This window comes from Palaemon carinicauda, chromosome 39 (assembly GCF_036898095.1).
Source record: "Palaemon carinicauda isolate YSFRI2023 chromosome 39, ASM3689809v2, whole genome shotgun sequence".
Lineage (NCBI taxonomy): Eukaryota > Metazoa > Arthropoda > Malacostraca > Decapoda > Palaemonidae > Palaemon > Palaemon carinicauda.
Window position 1 is genome coordinate 68289693 of NC_090763.1, and position 20625 is coordinate 68310317.

A 20625-nucleotide genomic window follows, 5' to 3' on the forward strand; every position below is an offset into this window, starting at 1 on the left:
CCTTCTTTCACCTAACAAATTCTTTTTAGCTAAGAACGAAGACCCTCAGAACAGATGGTCCTCCTGGAAAATTGTTCCCCTCACGCAAGATCCGTCTCTGTGCCCTGTTACTGCTCTTAAGTCTTATTTATCCCGGACCTCCTCTAACTCCTCCGGGCCTCTATTCGTTAGAGAACAAGGCGGTACCATTACCATTAAAGGGATCAGGCAACAAATTTTGTATTTTATTAAACAAGCTAACCCTGACTCTTTTCCTCTTGCACATGATATTAGAGCAGTTGCTACTTCGGTGAACTTTTTTCACCACATGAATTTTACGGATCTTTCTAGGTAAACAGGGTGGAAGTCACCGTCAGTGTTCAAGAAACACTATCTTAAACATTTGGAAGCCCTTAAATTTCCTACGGTAGCTGCAGGGAGCGTAGTTACCCCCAGGTAACTCACATGTTAATTCCTTGTCATTTTATCTCTCCCCCTTACCTGCCTCATTTATACAGTACCCTATTTGTATTCGTTGGTTTTGCACCTGGTTACTATTCCTATATTTGTTAATTTTATGACTCCTGAGTATCTGTATATATCATCACTCACGGCATTATTATACCTTACCTTTTTTGTCAATTGTTCTACCAAGTGGATTTATGTTCTTTTTAAGGTACCTTTATAGTTGTTTTTGGCACTCAACTCTGATTAAAGTAACTTGTGTTTCCCTTGTGTTTATGTTTTTTCCTTTATTTTTCAAGTTTGGTGACATTTCTCTTGTATGTATTCACTGGCCGGCACAGGTTCAAGCCCAGAAAAGGGATTTTGACGTAGGAAAAATCTATTTCTGGGCGAGGGACCTGTGCCTCCCAGTGAACCCTCCCAGCTCCTCTCCCTTGGAGTCCCCAAACTTTGGGTGCTAAGGAGTTGGGTTCTGAGCGGATGCAGAGTTGGTGGTGCCGAGTGAGGTTGAACGGCTCTCCTCTATTGGGGGTCTTTGTCGTGGATGAATCTAAATGGTGCGGGACCTCTGGATTATACGCCCAATTCCATACCGACACCAATAGGTGAGCGAGCTAGTCAACCTAGCACTCCTTTACATTTTTTCTCTGGTATATTTAGCAGTAAATTACCTAAGAATAAGTGCTAATAGGAGCTTATTCACTGGGCGGCACAGGTCCCTCGCCCAGAAATAGATTTTTCCTACGTCAAAATCCCTTTTTGATTGATGTGGAGAGAGGTTTGCTCCACCGTCCAAGTCCCCGAAAGCTCCTGCTTCTCTAGAGTGGCTCCCCACCCCGAATTGGAGGCGTCGGAACACAACACGAGGTCTGGGTTCCTCTGAAGTAAAGACAAGCCTTCTTTCAGTCTGGGCTCGTTGTTCCACCATTGAAGATGAGACTTGATGGAAGCCGAGATGGGAATGCAATCCCTGTCGAGGCTGTCCCCTTTCTTCCAATGGCGGTTGAGATGAAACTGAAGAGGACGCAAGTACAACCTCCCCAGGGTCACGAACTTCTCTAACGACGAGAGAGTCCCCAGAAGACTCATCCAATCTCTGACGGAGCAAAGATCTCTCTTCAGGAACGTTTGGACTTTTAGGAGGGCTGCTTGGATTCTCACCGACGACGGAAAAGCCCGAAAACTCCGACTGTGAATCTCCATCCCCAAATAAAGAATCTCCTGGGATGGAATGAGTTGTGATTTTTCCGAGCTCACCAGGAGACCCAGTTCTCTGGAGAGATCCAAAGTCATCTTGAGGTCCTTCAAACAACAATCGGCTGAGGAGGCTCTTATCAGCCAATCGTCCAGATACAGAGAGGCCCTGATTCCCCTCAAATGCAGCATGCTTGCCACGTTCAGCATGATCTTGGTGAACAATAGAGGAGCCGTGCAGAGTCCGGAACAAAGAGCCCTGAACTGGAAGACCTTGTTTCCGTCCATGAACCTCAGATAACGTCTGCAGCTGGGATGAATCGGAAGGTGGAAATAGGCATCCTGAAGATCTAAAGAGACCATCCAATCGTCCTTCCTCAAAGCTGCCAGAACTGTTTTCTGAGTCTCCATAATGAACGTCGAGTTCTGGACGTAACCATTTAGCACACTTACGTCCAGAACCGGTCTCCACCCCCCGGAACTCTTGGGTACTAGAAAAAGGCGGTTGTAAAACCCCGGAGACGTAACATCCTGCACTTCCTCTATTGCTTGTTTCTCTAATAAAAGAGACGTCTGTAGAAGCATGGCTTGCTTCTTGGGATCCTCTCTGTATTTGGGCGAAAGATCCACTGGATCTGTGACTAAAGGAGGATTGGTCAGGAAGGGGATCTTGTAGCCTTCTTTTAACACCTGGACGGACCAGGGGTCCGCTCCATTCCTCTCCCAAGCCTCCCAAAAGTGAGTCAACCTGGCACCCACTGCTGTCTGAAGGAGAGGGCAGTCAGACTTTACCTCGGCCGGACTTGCCCCCTCTGCCTCTAGGCTTCCTTCCTTCTGGTTTAAAGGAGCCTCTTCCAGAGGACTTCCCACGAAAGGACTGAGGTCGAAACCCAGAAGAAGATTCCTTAGGTTTACGAGAGGAGAATGACGGAGGCAAAACTTTCCTAGACGAATGAGTAACTAAGTCATGTGTGGCCTTCTGCGTGAGAGCAGTAGCCACCTCGCCTACCAATTCCTGCGGAAATAAGGAATTAGACAAAGGTGCGAAAAGAAGGCCCGTTTTCTGGTAGGGAGACACTCCTGCGGAGAGAAAAGAGCACATCGTGGCCCTTTTCTTGAGAATTCCAGCTGTAAACAAGGCAGCAAGTTCGTTGGAGCCATCCCTCACACCTTTGTCCAAGCAGGACATCAAATGAACCAAACCACTAGTGTCCGTTTCCGTCATATCAGAGACCCTCTTACTCAAAGCCCCCAAAGCCCAGTCCAAAAAATTAAAAACTTCGAGGGCCCTGAAAAGACCTTTAAGCAAATGGTCGAACTCTGGAATGGACCACCAAATCTTCGTCTTCCTTAAGGCAAGACGACGAGAAGCATCTACCAAACATGAAAAATCCCCTTGAGCAGAAGAAGGAAAACTCAAGCCCAACACTTCACCAGTCTCGTACCACACACTAGATTTAGAGGCTAACCTAGCGGGAGGAAAGGCAAAGGCCGTCTTGCCAAAAGATTTCTTGGAGTCCAACCAAGAACCCATTAACTTCAAGGCCCGCTTAGAGGATCGAGAAAGAACCATCTTGGTATAAACTGGAACCTTGGTAGCTTTACCCAAGATGAATTCAGAAGGCGGAGAACGAGGGGCCACAGGGGTAAAAGAATCCGGGAAAATTCCAGTCAGAATAAGCATAAACTTGCGAAGGTCCACAGCATGCTGATAATGCTTCTCCTCCTCGTTCTCAGAGTCTTCCTCAATAGGATCATCCTCATCCGACTTTTCCTCTGGTTCGTCTTCTGGCAGTGCAGCAACAGCCGCAGCCTGAACCGAAGGAACAACGTCTGGATGGGACTGCCTGTCAAGGCCAACATCTGCGTCAATTTGATGGGGAGAAGTAGAAGTAGATTGATGCGAAACACGGACGTGTAGACGATCATCCTCAACCAACAACTGCCTAGATCGCTTAGAATCCGACTGCTGTTGAACAGAAGAACGCTTGAAATCAGAAGGTAACTGTTGAAGATCACCGCGAGGTCGCGTAACGTCCGAGGACTGTTGCCGCGAACGATCAAAGTAGTCAGGATGTCGACACTGCAAATCAATGTTTTGACGCGACGCGTCCAAAAGTTGTTGACGCGGACGATCCACTACTTCAAATCGTTGACGCGTCTCGTCCACTTGTCGACGCCGATGTTCTTCCCCGCGACCAGAATACGAAAACTGGTCAACCAAAACTCTCTGACGCGACTCATCAAAATCAACCTGGCGTTGAACACTATGACTGGGAGACCGCCTAAGTGATAACTCGTCAAGACCAGATACCATTGAACGTTTGTGCGATAACTGGTCTGACATCAAACGCCCAGACATAACGCCAACACCTGGTTGATAAGAATCCATCAACGACGAGAGTTGTTCCTTCATAGACAAAAGCGCAGACCATTTCGGATCAACAGAACTCCTAGAAGGAAGATTCGCACCAACGTCACCACGCATTTCGGGGGAAGAAAGCCAATCCGATGGAAGAGGGGGTGCATGAATAGTAACAAGATCCGAATCGGAAGGAATCATATCCACACGAACACGGTGATCTGAACGTTTGGCCGGAGTGCAAGCGCTGGGAGAACGGAAACGTTCCGGTGAACCCCACGAACTACATCCTGGACGCACAGGCGATTCCCGACGCTGTGACTCATCATGAGTCCGTTTAAGCGGTCTAGACGCTCGACGCCAGATCTCACTCCCCGACCCTTCATCGGAAGACGGGGATAACGCATGAACCTCACCTTTCCTACGATGAGGGTGAACGACCTGAGCTATGGCAACAGGAACGTTCGAGGGGACGTCTGCACGATTGATGACGCTTCTCGTTCCCTTAAGCCGTTCGACATTACTTCTCCCATGGGTTCGAGAGCTCGAAAGAGGTCTTAGGCTAGGTGAACGACAAGATCGTGCCGACGCACCCTCCGCAACACTAAACACATTATCAACACTTGTCACAACACCGAGAGAGTCACGATTCTTCGGTACCACATCAGACACTGAAACACTTTCCACAGTTCCGATAGGCTCACGGTTTTTCAATACCTTTAACTCGGAAAAGATAGTATTTCTATCGCCTGCTAAGGACTCAACTTTCTCACCAAGAGACAAAATAGCAGTAAACATGTCCTTCATAGTAGGTTCTTGATCTACCACCACAGGGGAAGGAACAGGATTAGGAACAGGTAAATTAGGTAAGGCTCTATCCACAGATCGGGAAGAACTACGCCTAACTCTATCTCTCTCTAGTCTCCTAACATAACGATCGAAAGTAACAAAATCATCATTAGTTAAGGAAAGACACTCATTACACCTATCATCTAATGAACAAAATTTACCCCTACATTTTACACAAATAGAATGAGGATCAATAGATCCTTTAGGAAGTCGTGTACGACAACCCTCACTAACACACCTACGCTGAGCAGGGGAGGAGTCGGCCATTTTTAAAGCTAACGTGAGAGACCGACAAGCAAAAAGTAAGGGAAAAAGCAATAAAGAAAATCTCAAACAAAAAGATTTCAAGATAAGAACCAAGGGAAATTAATCAACGATAGCTTAAACTCAAAAAAGAATGTTGTACATCACCAAACAACTTCCCAAGAAAGTAAAACACGAGAGCGAACTTCTATATGTCAGTCAGCTATGACGGCAGAGAGAAGAACTGCAGTTGGTGTGTAGTTCCACCTGTTCTACCGCTAGGGTGCGGTTGGTACACCTGGCGTATCTTCGATAGCGCGAGATTTGAATTTCTGCCCTGGCGTCAGGGACTTCAGCTCTTTTATATAACCAGCGGGTAAGTTTTATATTTAAAAATTGGATGTAATGGCAGGTGTTATAATTGACGAGACCAGAACTGAACTTTATTTCAAATTGGTTTATTTTAGGTTTTGTGTTGCCATACAAATATTTAAATTTATCCTTACAATTTTTACAGGTTCGCAGAACCCAGAAAAGTAGTGAAACTGTCAAGTACGTAAATAAATTGAATCAACGGCAAATAAAGAAGGTCCGACCTGTTCACGGTCACATTGGTGACCCAACCAATGACATCTTCACAACTAAACCACCAGAAGAGGCAAAAGGAGAAGAAAAGAAAGTCTTTATACGGAAGAGAAAGTGAAATTCTTGCGTTTTACTTTTAAAATAGGTTTTTGTTGTATTGGAAATACAGAGTATAAAGAATTTCATTTTGTTTTTCCCTTGCTGTACTTTTATAAATTAGGATATTAATGGAAGTCAAACAAGTTATTAGAGATTGAATTTGTTCTTTTACATATTTGCCATTACAGAAACATTTTTCCCTTAAAACAATTGTTCATTGTGACTTCAGTTTATAAAAATTGAGATTTCCATTGTTGATCCTGCACTGTAAGATTATATTGAATCATAAATAGGTGGGTAATTATATCTTGACTAATCTAATCGTCTTGTATAAGGAAGACACTGTTGATTATTGGAATAGTGAACAGTACCGTAAAATTTGGTTGATCATCGACTTATTTCCCCTCACGTACCTATCATTTTTGCCTTCAGCGTGCCTATTGCTTTCTATTTAAATGTAAATTTACCCTTTCTATTATTTTGCTTATACTGTACAGTACTTCAGTTTTAAAAGGTTAAAATAAACAAATTTCTAAAATATAATTTATTTAAAACTTTAGAAAATCACAGAAATCGTACAAGAGATCAGAAATAACCTAAAATTTTAGCTAAGAAGGTTAATGTTCTGGTTCCCAGTGAGTAAAAACTTGATCTGTTGCACACTTATGTCGTATCTCGACATTACTGTTTTTGAAATATTTCAATGTAGGAGATAATAGAAATGAATCTAAAGCGGGTACTACTATGGTTTGTAAAGAGGGTAGTTTATCTGCTAAACAAACCAGGGACGCGCACATTTCACTGTCCGTTCCAGATGGTAGACAGCATAACTGAAATAAAATTGAAGTGAACACTGTAAATATGGAGTTGTACATTGTATTGATTTCTATGCACTAAGTGACACTAAAGTTGTACCTACTTGAATACAAATCAGTCTCTTAATGTAGCACAATTCCCTGGCACGAGCTAGAGACTTATTTGAGCTCTTGTAACAAAGTACTGTAAGTAGTTGAGTGATGGGAAGTAGGCGATTTGCAAGGAACCAGTCAGTAATTCATTGCTTTCTCTTCAGCTGTCATCAAGTTAACATTTCTTTTGTTTATTGTCACTTCTTGATTTGATGGTGAGGCTTATAGGTTGCATTTCCAATATGATGTGCAGACACTTAACGCTTATAGATCACTGAGATGTGTGCCCTACCCATATTCAACACATCTGAGAAAAGTAGCATGTCTGGAGGCAAGATCAGCCTATACCTCATGTCTAACTGGAACTGATAGCTTGGGAATCCCTGGAGGCCAACCATCAATCTTTTAAACACCACTGATAAGGGATCTCTGGTGGAGTTGCCTGTGCAGAACAAGCTTCTTCAAAAAGGAGAGATGGACTCGACCAGCATTGAACTTGAAGTAATCTACTACCTTGGACTGATGTGATTGGTAGAAAGACTCTGCTGCTGTATCTATCAGCATGCCCAGGTCATGACGAAATGAGAGCGCGCAATCTGAATCCAGTAGCATATACCTCTCGGACGAGGCCAGGATTAACCAACCGTCGGAATATTGTACTTCCAAATACGTATCCCATGCAAGTGGGCCTAGTCTTACACCAGTGTGAACACCTGGGAAGTTGTTCATAGTCCGAAACCAGGGTCTTGAACTGATAGACCACTGTTGAGGCGGTGGTACTAAGAGAAATGATGAATGGGTATTTGGGAGTACACATCCTTCAGATCCACTAAAAGCATTTAGTTTCCTCTGATGGAAGTCAGTGCAGCTCATAACTTTTCTATTTTGAACTGAGGCCAAAGTTTTAAGAAATATTTTGGAGGAACCTCTGGAATACCATTGTTGTGCATGTAAGGTATCCATTCTAATGGCCTTCTATCTAACTGTTCTGCTCCATATCGGTGACACATTGCCCAATGGCAACATAGGCATCCCCAATTGCAGCAGCTGATGTAGAGGACTGCTGACTTCAGTGTCCCCTTCCTCTTCCCTCCATATCTCTATCATCCTTCCTGAACTAGCCAGGATTGGTGCGAGAAGGCAGAGCACAGCCTGAGCCTTTCCTACAGGAAGAAGCAACTGGAGGTCCTGATTGGGCTTAGGGAGTTGCCAGAACTTTTCAAAAATTTACCTGACGGTATGGTTTCACCACAACTGTCGCCAGAGGGCCTTGATCTCTGAAGTTAACTGTGCAGTGAATGAGGGAGTCATGGCTAGCCTTCCCTCACTTCTCCAGTGCTACCTCTACGTCTTTCTAAGGAGAGATGTAGCTTCCTATTCAACTTGCCAGGAGAATCAAGATACAAATGCATCGCTACTCTTCGTGCACACCTCAGTTGGCACATTGGTTGGCTGACTGGTGTGTCATGAAAGTTACCATCTTCCCAAGAGAGAGAAGCAACTTCCTGTACCTCACCAACGTCTCAGGATTTGACAAATTCTGAGTTATGATGAAATAGGTGATTGCACTGGAGCATTGATTGATCCAGTAAGCCACCTATAGACTGGCCACAGAATAGGCTACCTAAGATAGCAGACCCAAGAGCTGAAAAGACTTGAGTCTCTCCACAGGGTTTCCTGTTGTAAGCGTAGGATCAAGGAGAAGGGGTCACACCTTCAGCCAAGTAGAATCTTACTCGAATAGCTGGACCACAGCGAATTCTCAGGCCTAGAAATAGTTTACTCTGTCTAAAGCCACACGAGCAAGTTCTGACCACAGAAACTCCAGGGTTCCCCAAAGGACTGATGAATAACAAAGTCCCACTGACACAAAAGCCACAGCAGTTTCTCCCTGTTCTTTACACTCACAAATGAGTGCAAAAACATGGTCAAACAAACTCTCAATCTCAGGGTTTTCTGTTGGACCAAGGTCAACTGTCCTTGCAATAACAAAAACCTTAGTGTCATTCCTCTCAAAGGAGATATCTTGAAAATTGCCTTGGGAGCTTGGCGAATACTTACAATGCTAGAAAGAATATGGTTTCTCTTGACCTGGACCCATCTTTCTCATGAATAAGGGAGTACAGTATGAGGTATATGCTAGTTAACATTGTCATAATGAAGTGGGTCTTGTCAAGAAAAGTGTTCACTATTGGACAAATTCCTATTTTTGGGAGTATGGTTCAGGAGCTTCCAAAAAGCTGACCTATACAGTAACCGAACTGTGATTTTCAACATAAACAAAGTGTCAATCACACCCAGGCAGAATAGGATGCCCATTATGCCTCTAGGGTATTTCTATCTCCGTAATTCCCAAGTCTGGCTAGGCACAAGTTGCTCTTTTGGCCTCGGAAAGGTTGACAACTTTGGGGAAAGTCTACTGATAAATGGGCTGGAGGAATTTATAAATTTGCTAGTGAGGGCTTGTTTCTTGAGACTGTGGTAGCACTTGAAAGAAAGAAGATTTTTTTTGGCTAAAATTCATAAAGAACAATTACTGACTAATCTTGTAGGCTTGAGGCTTGCCCCCGCCCCTCATCACAGCCATTGTGTACAAGATTATAAAGTTTGCTACTGAGGTGAGATAGAGGCCTCAATGCTGGTTCATTCACTTAAGACTATTTTTTTCTAGACTTTCGTACCTTTGATACAAGTCACCAAGATTCTTCTTCCTGGAAGTTGCCCACACTAGAGGTTAGGCCTCAGTGAGATTGTTGTGTCCAACTAAATTCATAGGGAAGACAAAAACACCCGGTAGCAAGGACTGAACTACAGTACCCTTCACAATACTTCCCTTTGATTCAATCACAACTAATGAAGAGACCCTCTCCTTTGTTCCGTGAGGGCCATTTTCCATTTAGCAAACAAGGTTTCAAAAGCAGCAATGTACCAGTATTAGACTATCCAATTCTTAGTTGGAGTTGGACTTAACACCATGATGTACAGTAGCTGGGGAGTGCTAGATGTACAACACAATGGCACATCAAAACCCTCTATGAAGGTAACTAATATCCAAATACAGTATCAGTACCACATCTGCCATTAGAATAATTATAAAATTACTTGGGTGCCCATAACAAGCATCTCTGATCAATTCCCAAATGGTAGTGAAAAGTTAATCTTTTATAACCTCCAATGTCTAGAAATTTTCATTGATTCCTCAAAGTATGAATGGGATGTTCTGACAGTTTGAAGGTTTGTTAATCCCAAACTTTTAAGAATATATGTAATTCATCACATCCAATGGGAAAGTGGTTGGTGTAGTAAGTGATAGCGCCCGACATTTGTATAATTCCAGATGTAACATACCCAAAACCATTGGTAATAATCTTCAGCTAGATTGCTTACTCGGAAATCAATGGTACCTAATCTACTTTTTCAATTGTCCAGGTCTAAAGCCCATAGTAACATGTAAATATCAAGATTTGTAGTTGTATGGTCTGATTAAATTACAATAATTATCATTTCTGAAATAACTCAAGCATTCTGGATGACCTTTCAATTAAGTTTCATTACAGCAATCTATGAAAATAGTTAAAATATAATGATACTCACTTGCTCCAGTTCCGTTAGCAATGGTTTGTCAGCACTTCTAGCCATAATCACACTCACTAGAGCATTTCCCGTACACGTCAAGTGTTCCCGTCGCTGACAAAGAGCACCCATCCACAACCCAAGGCACAGATTATGAAGGTTTGGCAGTCTCTCCAGAAGACTCAGGAGAAATTCCTACAGAAGGATAAGCTAGATGTAAGTGATTACAAAAGAATATGGTCTCTAAATACAGCAATGAGCATTACAACAATTATTAAAGTGATTAAAAAAAGGCTGAGTTTTTACTTTTTATGTACCTGTGTATACAATCTTAAAGTCAATGGATTTTGAAAAATGAATGTAATTGACTGATCACTGCTAGGTATTTTGACATAACTAAAAGATTTTTTTAAAAAGTATTCTATAGTCTATTGCATGAAATACAATACCAATTTATTTTCCTTCATGGTAACAAATATTATCAAATGGCTACATAAATTTGTAAACATCAACCAGTGGGGCTAAACAATCAAATACAAGTGACATTATTGCTTCTAAATACTAATTATAATACATTTATAAAATTGTAGGAATCTACATTTTTGTTTTTTTAATTAAAAGGGATTCACAAACTTAAAAAATGAATTTTACATGATTTATAATTTGAAATATGTACAGGTACAGTACTTGAAAGTATGTAGTGTACATACAGAAAGGCTAGAACTAGGAAAATATATTATGTTTAAAATTACAACATATTCTAACAATAAAACAAATAAGTCCATAGCCTATGAGGTCACAAGAAAATCTCATTTTGATAAACAGCCCTGCAGTTGAAAGATTATTGAACAGGACCACTTAAACAAAAAGAAAACTACCAAAAATGTTATTTTTATTAGTAAAATAAATTTTTGAATATACTTACCCGATAATCATGTAGCTGTCAACTCCGTTGCCCGACAGAAATCTACGGACGGGATACGCCAGCGATCGCTATACAAGAGGGGGGTGTACTCACCAGCGCCATCTGTGGTCAGGTACTCCAGTACTTCTTGTCAACACCACCTCAATTTTTTCCTCGGTCCACTGGTTCTCTATGGGGAGGAAGGGTGGGTCAATTAAATCATGATTATCGGGTAAGTATATTCAAAAATTTATTTTACTAATAAAAATAACATTTTTCAATATTAATCTTACCCGATAATCATGTAGCTGATTCACACCCAGGGGGGTGGGTGAAAACCAGTGTACAAGTTAATCAAGAAGCTAAGTATCCCGTATTTCATTTTTATCAGTTATTCAAAATAACAAATGAAATTATAAGTACCTGGTAAGGAAGTCGACTTGAACCATTACTCTGCCTTTAACCCTGGATAGGTAGCGTGGTGTTGGATTTGGCCGGGACGCGGCGCAAAAACTCGTTTTTTCGTTTCTGCGCATAGACGCCTTGCAGGCTCTGGCCTGTCTACCCAGGAGCCGTTAGTTGCTCACCAGCTTCATCGCAGGAAACATTCGCCACTTCTCTACTCCGACGCTTTCGTCAGATATCGGCCTCCAAAGTTGGAATTGTTGCATATTAGCAACCACGTTACCGTAACGGGTATGTCACGCATACGCAAACATTTTGTATTTTACATTACTGTATTATTATTTAGTGAAATAATGTAATTGTGTCTATATGAATATATCAGTGAATGGTGTAGGTACTTGTACCAATCGCCATTTTGTTTTGAAAGCAGCAAGAATGTGATTTTGAGGGTAATTTCTAGTTTTCTATTTTATCCTGTTTTCAGATTTTCAGCATGGCGAAGAAATATCTCAAGGAGGAGGAGTTTTTGGAGCTCCTTTTCGTCAGTAGTGATGAAGAAGAGCCTTTGACCCTTACCTTTGAAGAAGACACTATCCAAGACGACCTGGTCGACAATGAAACCTTGCTGCTTGAGGAAAACGGGGATCAACTTTTGGCTGCTGAAGTAGCGGAAACAGCGCATGAAGAGAGACATGATTTTGCTGTCTCGCACGCAGTTCGTCTTGTTTCCGTTGTTCCTGTGACTCCTGCAGAATCTCCTGTGCCTTCTTCAGCGTCTCCTGTGCCTTCTTCAGCGTATCCTGGGCCTTCTTCAGCGTATCCTGGGCCTTCTTCAGCGTATCCTGGGCCTTCTTCAGCGTCTCCTGGGCCTTCTTCAGCGTCTCCTGGGCCTTCTTCAGCGTATCCTGCGGTTCCTGTGCCTCATCTTAGTCCCGTGGAGATGAGGAGTAGGAAAAGGAGGAGAGGACCTCTTTGCCCTGCAGAAGGTGTGGCATTGAAGAGGTTGCCGGATAACTCTTACATGGCTAGGGACAACACGAAGTGGCACTCAGAGCCAAACCCAACAATGCCACCAATCTTGAAGATTGACCATTTTGACAGTGCTGGTCCCACCATGGCTGTCTTCGGGTGTAGGACTCCTGCTGAAGTGTTTGACAAATTTTTGACAAATATAATGCTTGCAGAAGTGGTCATCCACACCAATGACAAAATCCTAACCCTACGGAACAAATACAAGCGGCAAAACGACCCCACCTTCAAGGATGTGACCCTCATGGAGTTACGTGCCTTCCTTGGGATCCTCATCATGACAGGGGCACGGAAGGACAATCATCTGACAGCGGAAGAGATGTTCTCTAAGTCTCTAGGATGTCCCTTCTACAGGAGCATCATGAGTGAGCGCCGCTTCGCCTTTATTCAGAGGGCCCTACGTTTTGACAGCATTGCCACGAGGGAGGAGCGTGTGACACATGACAAATTTGCTCCCATAAGGAATTTGTGGGACCAGGTCATTGCCAATTGCATTGCCAATTATGAACCCAGTGGGCATCTCACTGTGGATGAGCAGCTCCTCGGCTTCAGGGGACGGTGCCGTTTCAGGATGTACATCCCGAATAAACCAGCAAAGTAAGTAAAAAGTTTTATTTATTTTTATTTATATATTATATATATATATATATATATATATATATATATATATATATATATATATGTATATATATATATATATATATATATATATATATATATATATATATATATATATATATATATATATATATATATATATGATAGATAGATATATATGCAATATTTTAAATTTTTTTGATATATATGCAATTTTTTAAAAAAATTTTATAGGTCTAGTTTTGCTTTCTTTATATTTATTGTTTCTTTTATTTTGTTTTCTTTATATTTATTGTTTCTTTTATTTTGTTTTCTTTATATTTATTGTTTCTTTTATTTTTTTCCTTTATATTTATTGTTTCTTTTATTTTGTTTTCTTTATATTCATTGTTTCTTTTATTTTGTTTTCTTTTCTCTTAGGTATGGCATCAAGTTAGTTATGGCATGTGATGCAGACACGTTCTACATGTGCAATGCCATTCCCTACCTGGGCAAGGGAACTACCAATACAAGTACGCCCTTGGGAGAATACTTCACGTTGGAGCTAACCCGACCCTTCAGGAAGGCTGGGCGTATTGTTACGACGGACAACTGGTTTACTTCCCTGCCACTAGCCAAGGCTCTCCGTGAACGTGGGATGCATTTAGTTGGTACTATTCGTCCAAAACCGTACCTGCCTACTGTGTTGCTGTCAACGCCCATGGAATTAGGCGAATCTGTTGCCACATATAATTACAAGGACAAGGTCACCGTTTTGTGCCAACGTGTCAAGCCGACGAAAAGGATCCAGATTCTTTCCACAGTTCATCACAATCCCACAGTTATTGAGGATCATAAAAGTCACATGCACATGTTTTATAATGCCACAAAGGGAGGAGTTGACACGTTCGATCAGATATGTTCTGCCCTGACCTGCAGCAGGAAGACCCGGAGGTGGCCCGTATGTGTCTTCTATGGGATTATCAATCTTGTTGTGAATAATTCCTTTTTTATCCACCAAAATTTGCCTGACAACACCTTGTATAACAGGAGGCAATTTTCTGCGGAATTGGCCATGGAACTCGCCCGTGATGCAGCACTTTCAAGACTCGCAAACAAGAGGTACCTCCCAAGGGACTTGACTTACCTCATTTGCTCTGTTTTTGCGGTACAAGAGCCCGAAGACGAGAGTCCAGACACTCCAAAACGAAGTGAGAAGCGCAACAGATGCCCTCTCTGCCCTTCTTCTTCTAATGTCAGGACCAAGCTTTTGTGTGGCAAGTGCCATAAGCCTGTTTGTAACTCCCATGTCAACTACACCTGCGACCAGTGCCAACTCAAGTAGTAAGTTTCACGAATTATTTTTCTTACCCGTTTATACTTACTAAAAACAATTTTTAACCTTTTTGCTGTCATCTAGGGTCATCATAGATTATTTATTTACCATTTTATTGCATATACATCAATTATTAGTACTCTTTCTAGATATGCCTTTCTTTTACGTCAATGGCGCATGGTACGTGTTACATTTGAACTAAGCTTTTGCCCAGTTTATATTAACTATATATAATTCCTAAGGTTTTGCCATCATCTGGGATCATTGTAGATGACTTTTTGGAAAAATTCATCCAAATATAATAATTATTACCACTATAAATATAGCATTCCTTTCACACAAATATTTTGTAGTGATTTAGCGTATACAAAAATTAACCGCTTTTTCTTTTCTTTACAGATCTGGCAGTTTTGCTGATATCGGCGATTTTTTTACGCCAAGTTGTGCACACAGGACTCTAGTATCAGCACCCAAGTGGTTTTTTGTTCATTGTTTTATTTTAAAGTGTCCAGTGCAAGTTATTTAGGAAAAATTGTATTTTTATACTTATTTTTGTATTTATGTAAGTAGAGTGTTATTTTATATTCAAAGTTTTTTTTCTCCTACACCAGTAGAAAGTAGACTCTTTAAACTAGTAAACTATAAAAAAAAAAAAAAATTGTAAATTGGTATCCTCCCGTTAACCCCCCCGAAAGGGAGTGTAACACATATGACACCACTCTACCTGTTACGGGCGGGTTTGGCCACGCTACCTGTCCAGGGTTAATAAGTACGTCTTCCTTACTGAGCGCAGCGGTCCTCTTAGGAGGCTGAACAACTCTTAGGTGCTGAAGTATAAAGGGCTGCAACCCATACTAAAGGACCTCATCACAACCTCTAACCTAGGCGCTTCTCAAGAAAAGAATTGACCACCCGCCAAATCAACAAGGATGCGGAAGGCTTCTTAGCCTACCGTACAACCCAAAACAACAATAAAAGCATTCAAGAGAAAGGTTAAAAAGGTTATGGGATTATGGGAATGTAGTGGCTGAGCCCTCACCTACTACTGCACTCGCTGCTACGAATGGTCCCAGGGTGTAGCAGTTCTCGTAAAGAGACTGGACATCTTTGAGATAGAATGATGCAAACACTGACTTGCTCCTCCAATAGGTTGCATCCATAATACTCTGCAGAGAACGGTTCTGTTTGAAGGCCACTGAAGTAGCCACAGCTCTCACTTCATGTGTCCTTACCTTCAGCAAAGCAAGGTCTTCATCCTTCATGTGAGAATGAGCTTCTCTAATCAGAAGCCTTATGTAATAAGAAACTGCGTTCTTAGACATAGGTAGCGAAGGTTTCTTAATAGCACACCATAAGGCCTCTGATTGTCCTCGCAAGGGTTTTGACCTTTTAAGATAGTACTTAAGAGCTCTGACAGGGCAAAGTACTCTCTCCCGTTCGTTACCCACCAAGTTGGAAAGGCTAGGAATTTCGAACGATTTAGGCCAAGGACGTGAAGGAAGCTCATTTTTTGCCAAAAAACCGAGCTGTAAGGAACATGTAGCCGTTTCAGATGTGAAACCTATGTTCCTGCTGAAGGCGTGAACCTCACTTACTCTTTTGGCTGTTGCAAGGCAGACGAGGAAAAGAGTTTTGAGAGTGAGGTCTTTAAAAGAGGCTGACTGGAGAGGTTCAAATCTAGATGACATAAGGAACCTTAGGACTACGTCTAGATTCCAGCCTGGAGTGGACAACCGACGTTCTTTAGAGGTCTCAAAAGACCTAAGGATGTCCTGCAGATCTTTGTTGGAGGAAAGATCCAAGCCTCTGTGGCGGAAAACCGCTGCCAACATACTTCTGTACCCCTTGATCGTAGGAGCTGATAGAGATCTAACATTCCTAAGATGTAACAGGAAGTCAGCAACTTGGGTTACAGTGGTACTGGTAGAGGAAACTGCATTGGTTCTGCACCAGCTACGGAAGACTTCCCACTTAGATTGATAGCCTCTGCGAGTGGATATCCTCCTTGCTCTGGCAATCGCTCTGGCTGCCTCCTTCGAAAAGCCTCTAGCTCTAGAGAGTCTTTCGATAGTCTGAAGGCAGTCAGACGAAGAGCGTGGAGGCTTGAGTGTACCTTCTTTACGTGAGGTTGACGTAGAAGGTCCACTCTTAGAGGGAGAGTCCTGGGAACGTCGACCAGCCATTGCAGTACCTCTGTGAACCATTCTCTTGCAGCCAAAGGGGAGCAACCAGCGTCAGCCGTGTCCCTTCGTGAGAGACGAACTTCTGAAGAACCCTGTTGATGATCTTGAACGGCGGGAATGCATACAGGTCGAGGTGGGACCAATCCAGCAGAAAAGCATCCACGTGAACTGCTGCCGGGTCTGGAATCGGGGAACAGTACAATGGGAGCCTCTTGGTCATCGAGGTAGCGAACAGATCTATAGTTGGCTGACCCCACAGGGCCCAAAGTCTGCTGCACACGTTCTTGTGAAGGGTCCATTCTGTGGGGATGACTTGACCCCTCCTGCTGAGGCGATCTGCCGAGACATTCATATCGCCCTGAATGAACCTCGTTACCAGCGTGAGCTTTCGACTTTTTGACCAAATGAGGAGGTCCCTTGCGATCTCGAACAGCTTCCTCGAATGAGTCCCTCCCTGCTTGGAGATGTACGCCAAGGCTGTGGTGTTGTCGGAGTTCACCTCCACCACCTTGTTTAGCAGGAGGGACTTGAAGTTCCTTAAGGCCAGATGAACTGCCAACAACTCCTTGCAATTGATGTGAAGCGTTTCCTGTTCCTGGTTCCATGTCCCCGAGCATTCCTGTCCGTCCAATGTCGCGCCCCAGCCCGAGTCTGATGCGTCCGAGTAGAGATGAAGGTCGGGGGTCTGAACAGCTAAAGAGAGACCCTCCTTGAGAAGAATGTTGTTCTTCCACCACGTTAGAGTAGCCCTCATCTCTTTGGAAACAGGAATAGAGACCGCCTCGAGCGTCATATCCTTGTTCCAGTGAGCTGCTAGATGGTACTGAAGGGGGCGGAGGTGGAGTCTCCCTAACTCGATGAACAGGGCTAACGATGAAAGAGTCCCTGTTAGACTCATCCACTGCCTCACCGAGCATCGGTTCTTCTTCAGCATGCTCAGGATGCACTCTAGGGCTTGGTTGATTCTTGGGGCCGACGGAAAAGCCCGAAAAGCTCGACTCTGAATCTCCATTCCCAGGTAAACGATGGTTTGGGAAGGAACGAGCTGGGACTTCTCTAAATTGACCAAGAGACCCAGTTCCTTGGTCAAATCCAAAGTCCATCTGAGACTCTCCAGACAGCGACGACTTGTGGGGGCTCTTAAAAGCCAGTCGTCTAAATAAAGGGAGGCTCTGATGTCTGCCAAGTGAAGGAATTTCGCAATATTCCTCATCAGTCGCGTAAACACAAGAGGTGCCGTGCTTAGGCCAAAGCACAGGGCTTGGAATTGGTACACAACCTCTCCAAAGACGAATCTCAGAAAAGGTTGGGAGTCTGGATGGATGGGAACGTGAAAGTAGGCGTCTTTCAGATCCAACGAGACCATCCAGTCCTCCTGCCTGACCGCTGCTAGGACCGACTTCGTCGTCTCCATTGTGAACGTCTGCTTGGTGACATAAGCATTGAGCGCACTGACGTCCAGCACCGGTCTCCAACCTCCTGTCTTCTTGGCCACCAGGAAGAGACGGTTGTAAAAGCCCGGGGATTGATGGTCCCAGACTATCACCACTGCCTCCTTCTGTAACAGGAGCGACACCTCTTGATGTAACGCTAGCCTCTTGTCCTTCTCCTTGTAGTTGGGAGAGAGGTTGATGGGAGATGTGGTCAGAGGGGGATTGCGGCAGAACGGAATTCTGTAACCCTCCCTTAGCCACTTGACAGACTGAGCGTCTGCACCTCTTCTTTCCCAGGCTTGCCAGTAGGTCTTGAGTCTGGCTCCTACAGCTGTCTGGAGAGGAGGGAAGTCAAAGCTTGCTTTTCGTGGACTTGGCACCTTTCTTGGACTTGCCCCTGTGACTGTCTCCACGGGAACTTCCTCGGCTGGGGGCTCTGCCACGAAAGGGCGGAATGAATCTGGTAGCAGGTGTATCAGCCACAGGGATGCGGTAAGATCTCGGCACTGAAGGTACGATTTTAGCCTTACGTGCTGAAGAGGCCATGAGGTCATGCGTATCTTTCTGGATAAGAGCCGCAGCCATCTCCTTGATTAGCTCCTCCGGAAACAGGAACTTGGAGAGAGGAGCAAACATCAACTGTGACCTCTGGCAAGGGGTGATACCAGTAGATAAGTAGGAGCATAGATGTTCCCTTTTCTTGAGGACTCCTGAGACAAAAATAGAAGCAAGTTCGCCAGAACCATCGCGAATTGCTCTGTCCATACAGGACATGATCAGCATGGCCGAGTCTTTGTCAGAAGGGGCAGTCTTCTTGCTCAAGGCCCCCAGGCACCAATCGAGGAAATTAAAAATTTCGAAGGCGCGAAAGACTCCCTTCAACAAGTGGTCCAGATCAGAAAAAGTCCAGCAGACCTTAGAGCGTCTCATAGCCGACCTACGGGGAGAGTCAACCAAACTTGAGAAGTCAGCCTGGGCAGAGGCAGGGACCCCCAAGCCTGGTTCCTCTCCCGTGGCATACCAGACGCCCGACTTAGAAGCCAGCTTAGGAGGAGGAAACATAAAAGATGTCCTTCCCAGTTGCTGCTTGGACTGCAACCAATCCCCTAAAACCCTCAAAGCTCTCTTTGATGATCTGGCGAGGACAAGCTTGGTGTAGGCAGACGTAATAGGCTGCATGCCTAGAGAAAACTCGGATGGGGGAGAACGAGGGGTTGCAGAAACGAAGTGTTCAGGGTATAACTCTCTGAACAGAGTCAGGACCTTACGAAAGTCTAATGAAGGTGGCGACGACTTGTGTTCCTCCACCTCAGAAGAAGGATCATCCAGGTGAGCAGCTTCATCCTCAGAAACCTCATCTCCTGAGAGTTGAGAAGCGAGAGGTAACGGTATAGTGGCATGCTGAATGGCTGAATCCTGTAGAACGGGTGCACGCGCACTTGAGGATCCATCATCACGCCTCTGCTGAAGAGGATGAGGGCTGGCAATGACAAAGTCATGAGGCTGGGGTGAAGGAGGTTCTGCGGAGGTCTGAGGAGCAAGCGTGGTCAGAAGCGAATGCTGTAAGGCATGAGGCTCATGCTGCATGGTATGCGGTTCGTGTTGAATGGGAAGAGGCTCATGCTGCGAAGAATGCGGCTGCTGCATGCGTTGAGGAGGCTGCCTCATAGCATGAGGTTCCTGCCTCAAGGGTTGCGCCTGCCTCAAGGGTTGAGGAGGTTGCTGCGCAGAGAGAGGCTCTTGCCTCAAGGGTTGAGGCGGTTGCCGCATAGCATGAGGCTGCTGCCTCATGGGTGGAGGAGGTTGCCGCAACGCATGAGGCTCCTGCCTCAAGGGTTGAGGCGGTTGCCGCATAGCATGAGGCTCCTGCCTCATGGGTAGAGGAGGTTGCCGCATAGCATGAGGCTCCTGCCTCAAGGGTTGAGGAGGTTGCCGCATAGCAAGAGGCTCCTGCCTCAAGGAGAGAGAAGGTTGCTGCATAGCGCTGGTACCTGGCAACTCCCAATGCGGCAGCTCACGCATGGAGGCAGGAGGAGCCTCAACATCATACGTCTGGCAGGGTGGACTGCGCAGAGGTGGAGGAGCGCTCGCAGGAGGAGGTTTGCTAACCTTCTCTGCCTGAAACTCCTGCATCAAAACCGCAAGCTGAGACTGCATTGTCTGCAGCATAGACAACTTGGGATCAACAGAAGTTGGCTGCCTCATAGCATGAGGTTCAGCAGAGGCCTGTTGAGGCATCGCCTTACCTCTCTTAGGAGGTGTGGAGTCATCAGATGACTGCGGCGAGTCCGAACTGGCCCAGTGGCTACACCTGGGCCGTTGGACTCGCTCGGCTGGGACCTTACGTTTAAGAGGTCGTGAGACCTGGGTCCAGCGTTTCCTCCTGGAAACATCTTCCGCAGACGAGGAATTTAAGGGCTCAATCGTCTGGGAGTGGAAGTGACGATCTCTATCAGATACGCCCGCAACCACTGAGGATACAACTGTGCGCCGATCAAGGCC

The 20625-nt window shown here is 44.4% G+C and overlaps 2 protein-coding genes across 2 annotated transcripts in view; one reads left to right on the forward strand and one right to left on the reverse strand.

Annotated features, from left to right (window-relative positions):
- Positions 1-6265: 6265 nt before the first annotated feature.
- The window catches only part of LOC137631242 (uncharacterized), a 107874-nt gene continuing 93514 nt past the window's right edge, over positions 6266-20625 (reverse strand). Inside the window, exons 6-7 of the mRNA XM_068363025.1 lie at positions 10279-10452; positions 6266-6606 (exon numbers count right to left, since the gene is read on the reverse strand). Of these exons, the coding sequence (XP_068219126.1) occupies positions 6394-6606; positions 10279-10452 (387 nt within the window). The 3' untranslated portion in view covers positions 6266-6393. The remainder of the gene's footprint in view (positions 6607-10278; positions 10453-20625) is intronic.
- LOC137630894 (piggyBac transposable element-derived protein 4-like) lies at positions 12679-15270 on the forward strand. Its single transcript, XM_068362429.1, has 3 exons — positions 12679-13192; positions 13613-14515; positions 14907-15270. Coding segments are annotated over exons 1-3 (1416 nt in total). The 5' UTR covers positions 12679-12680; the 3' UTR covers positions 14908-15270.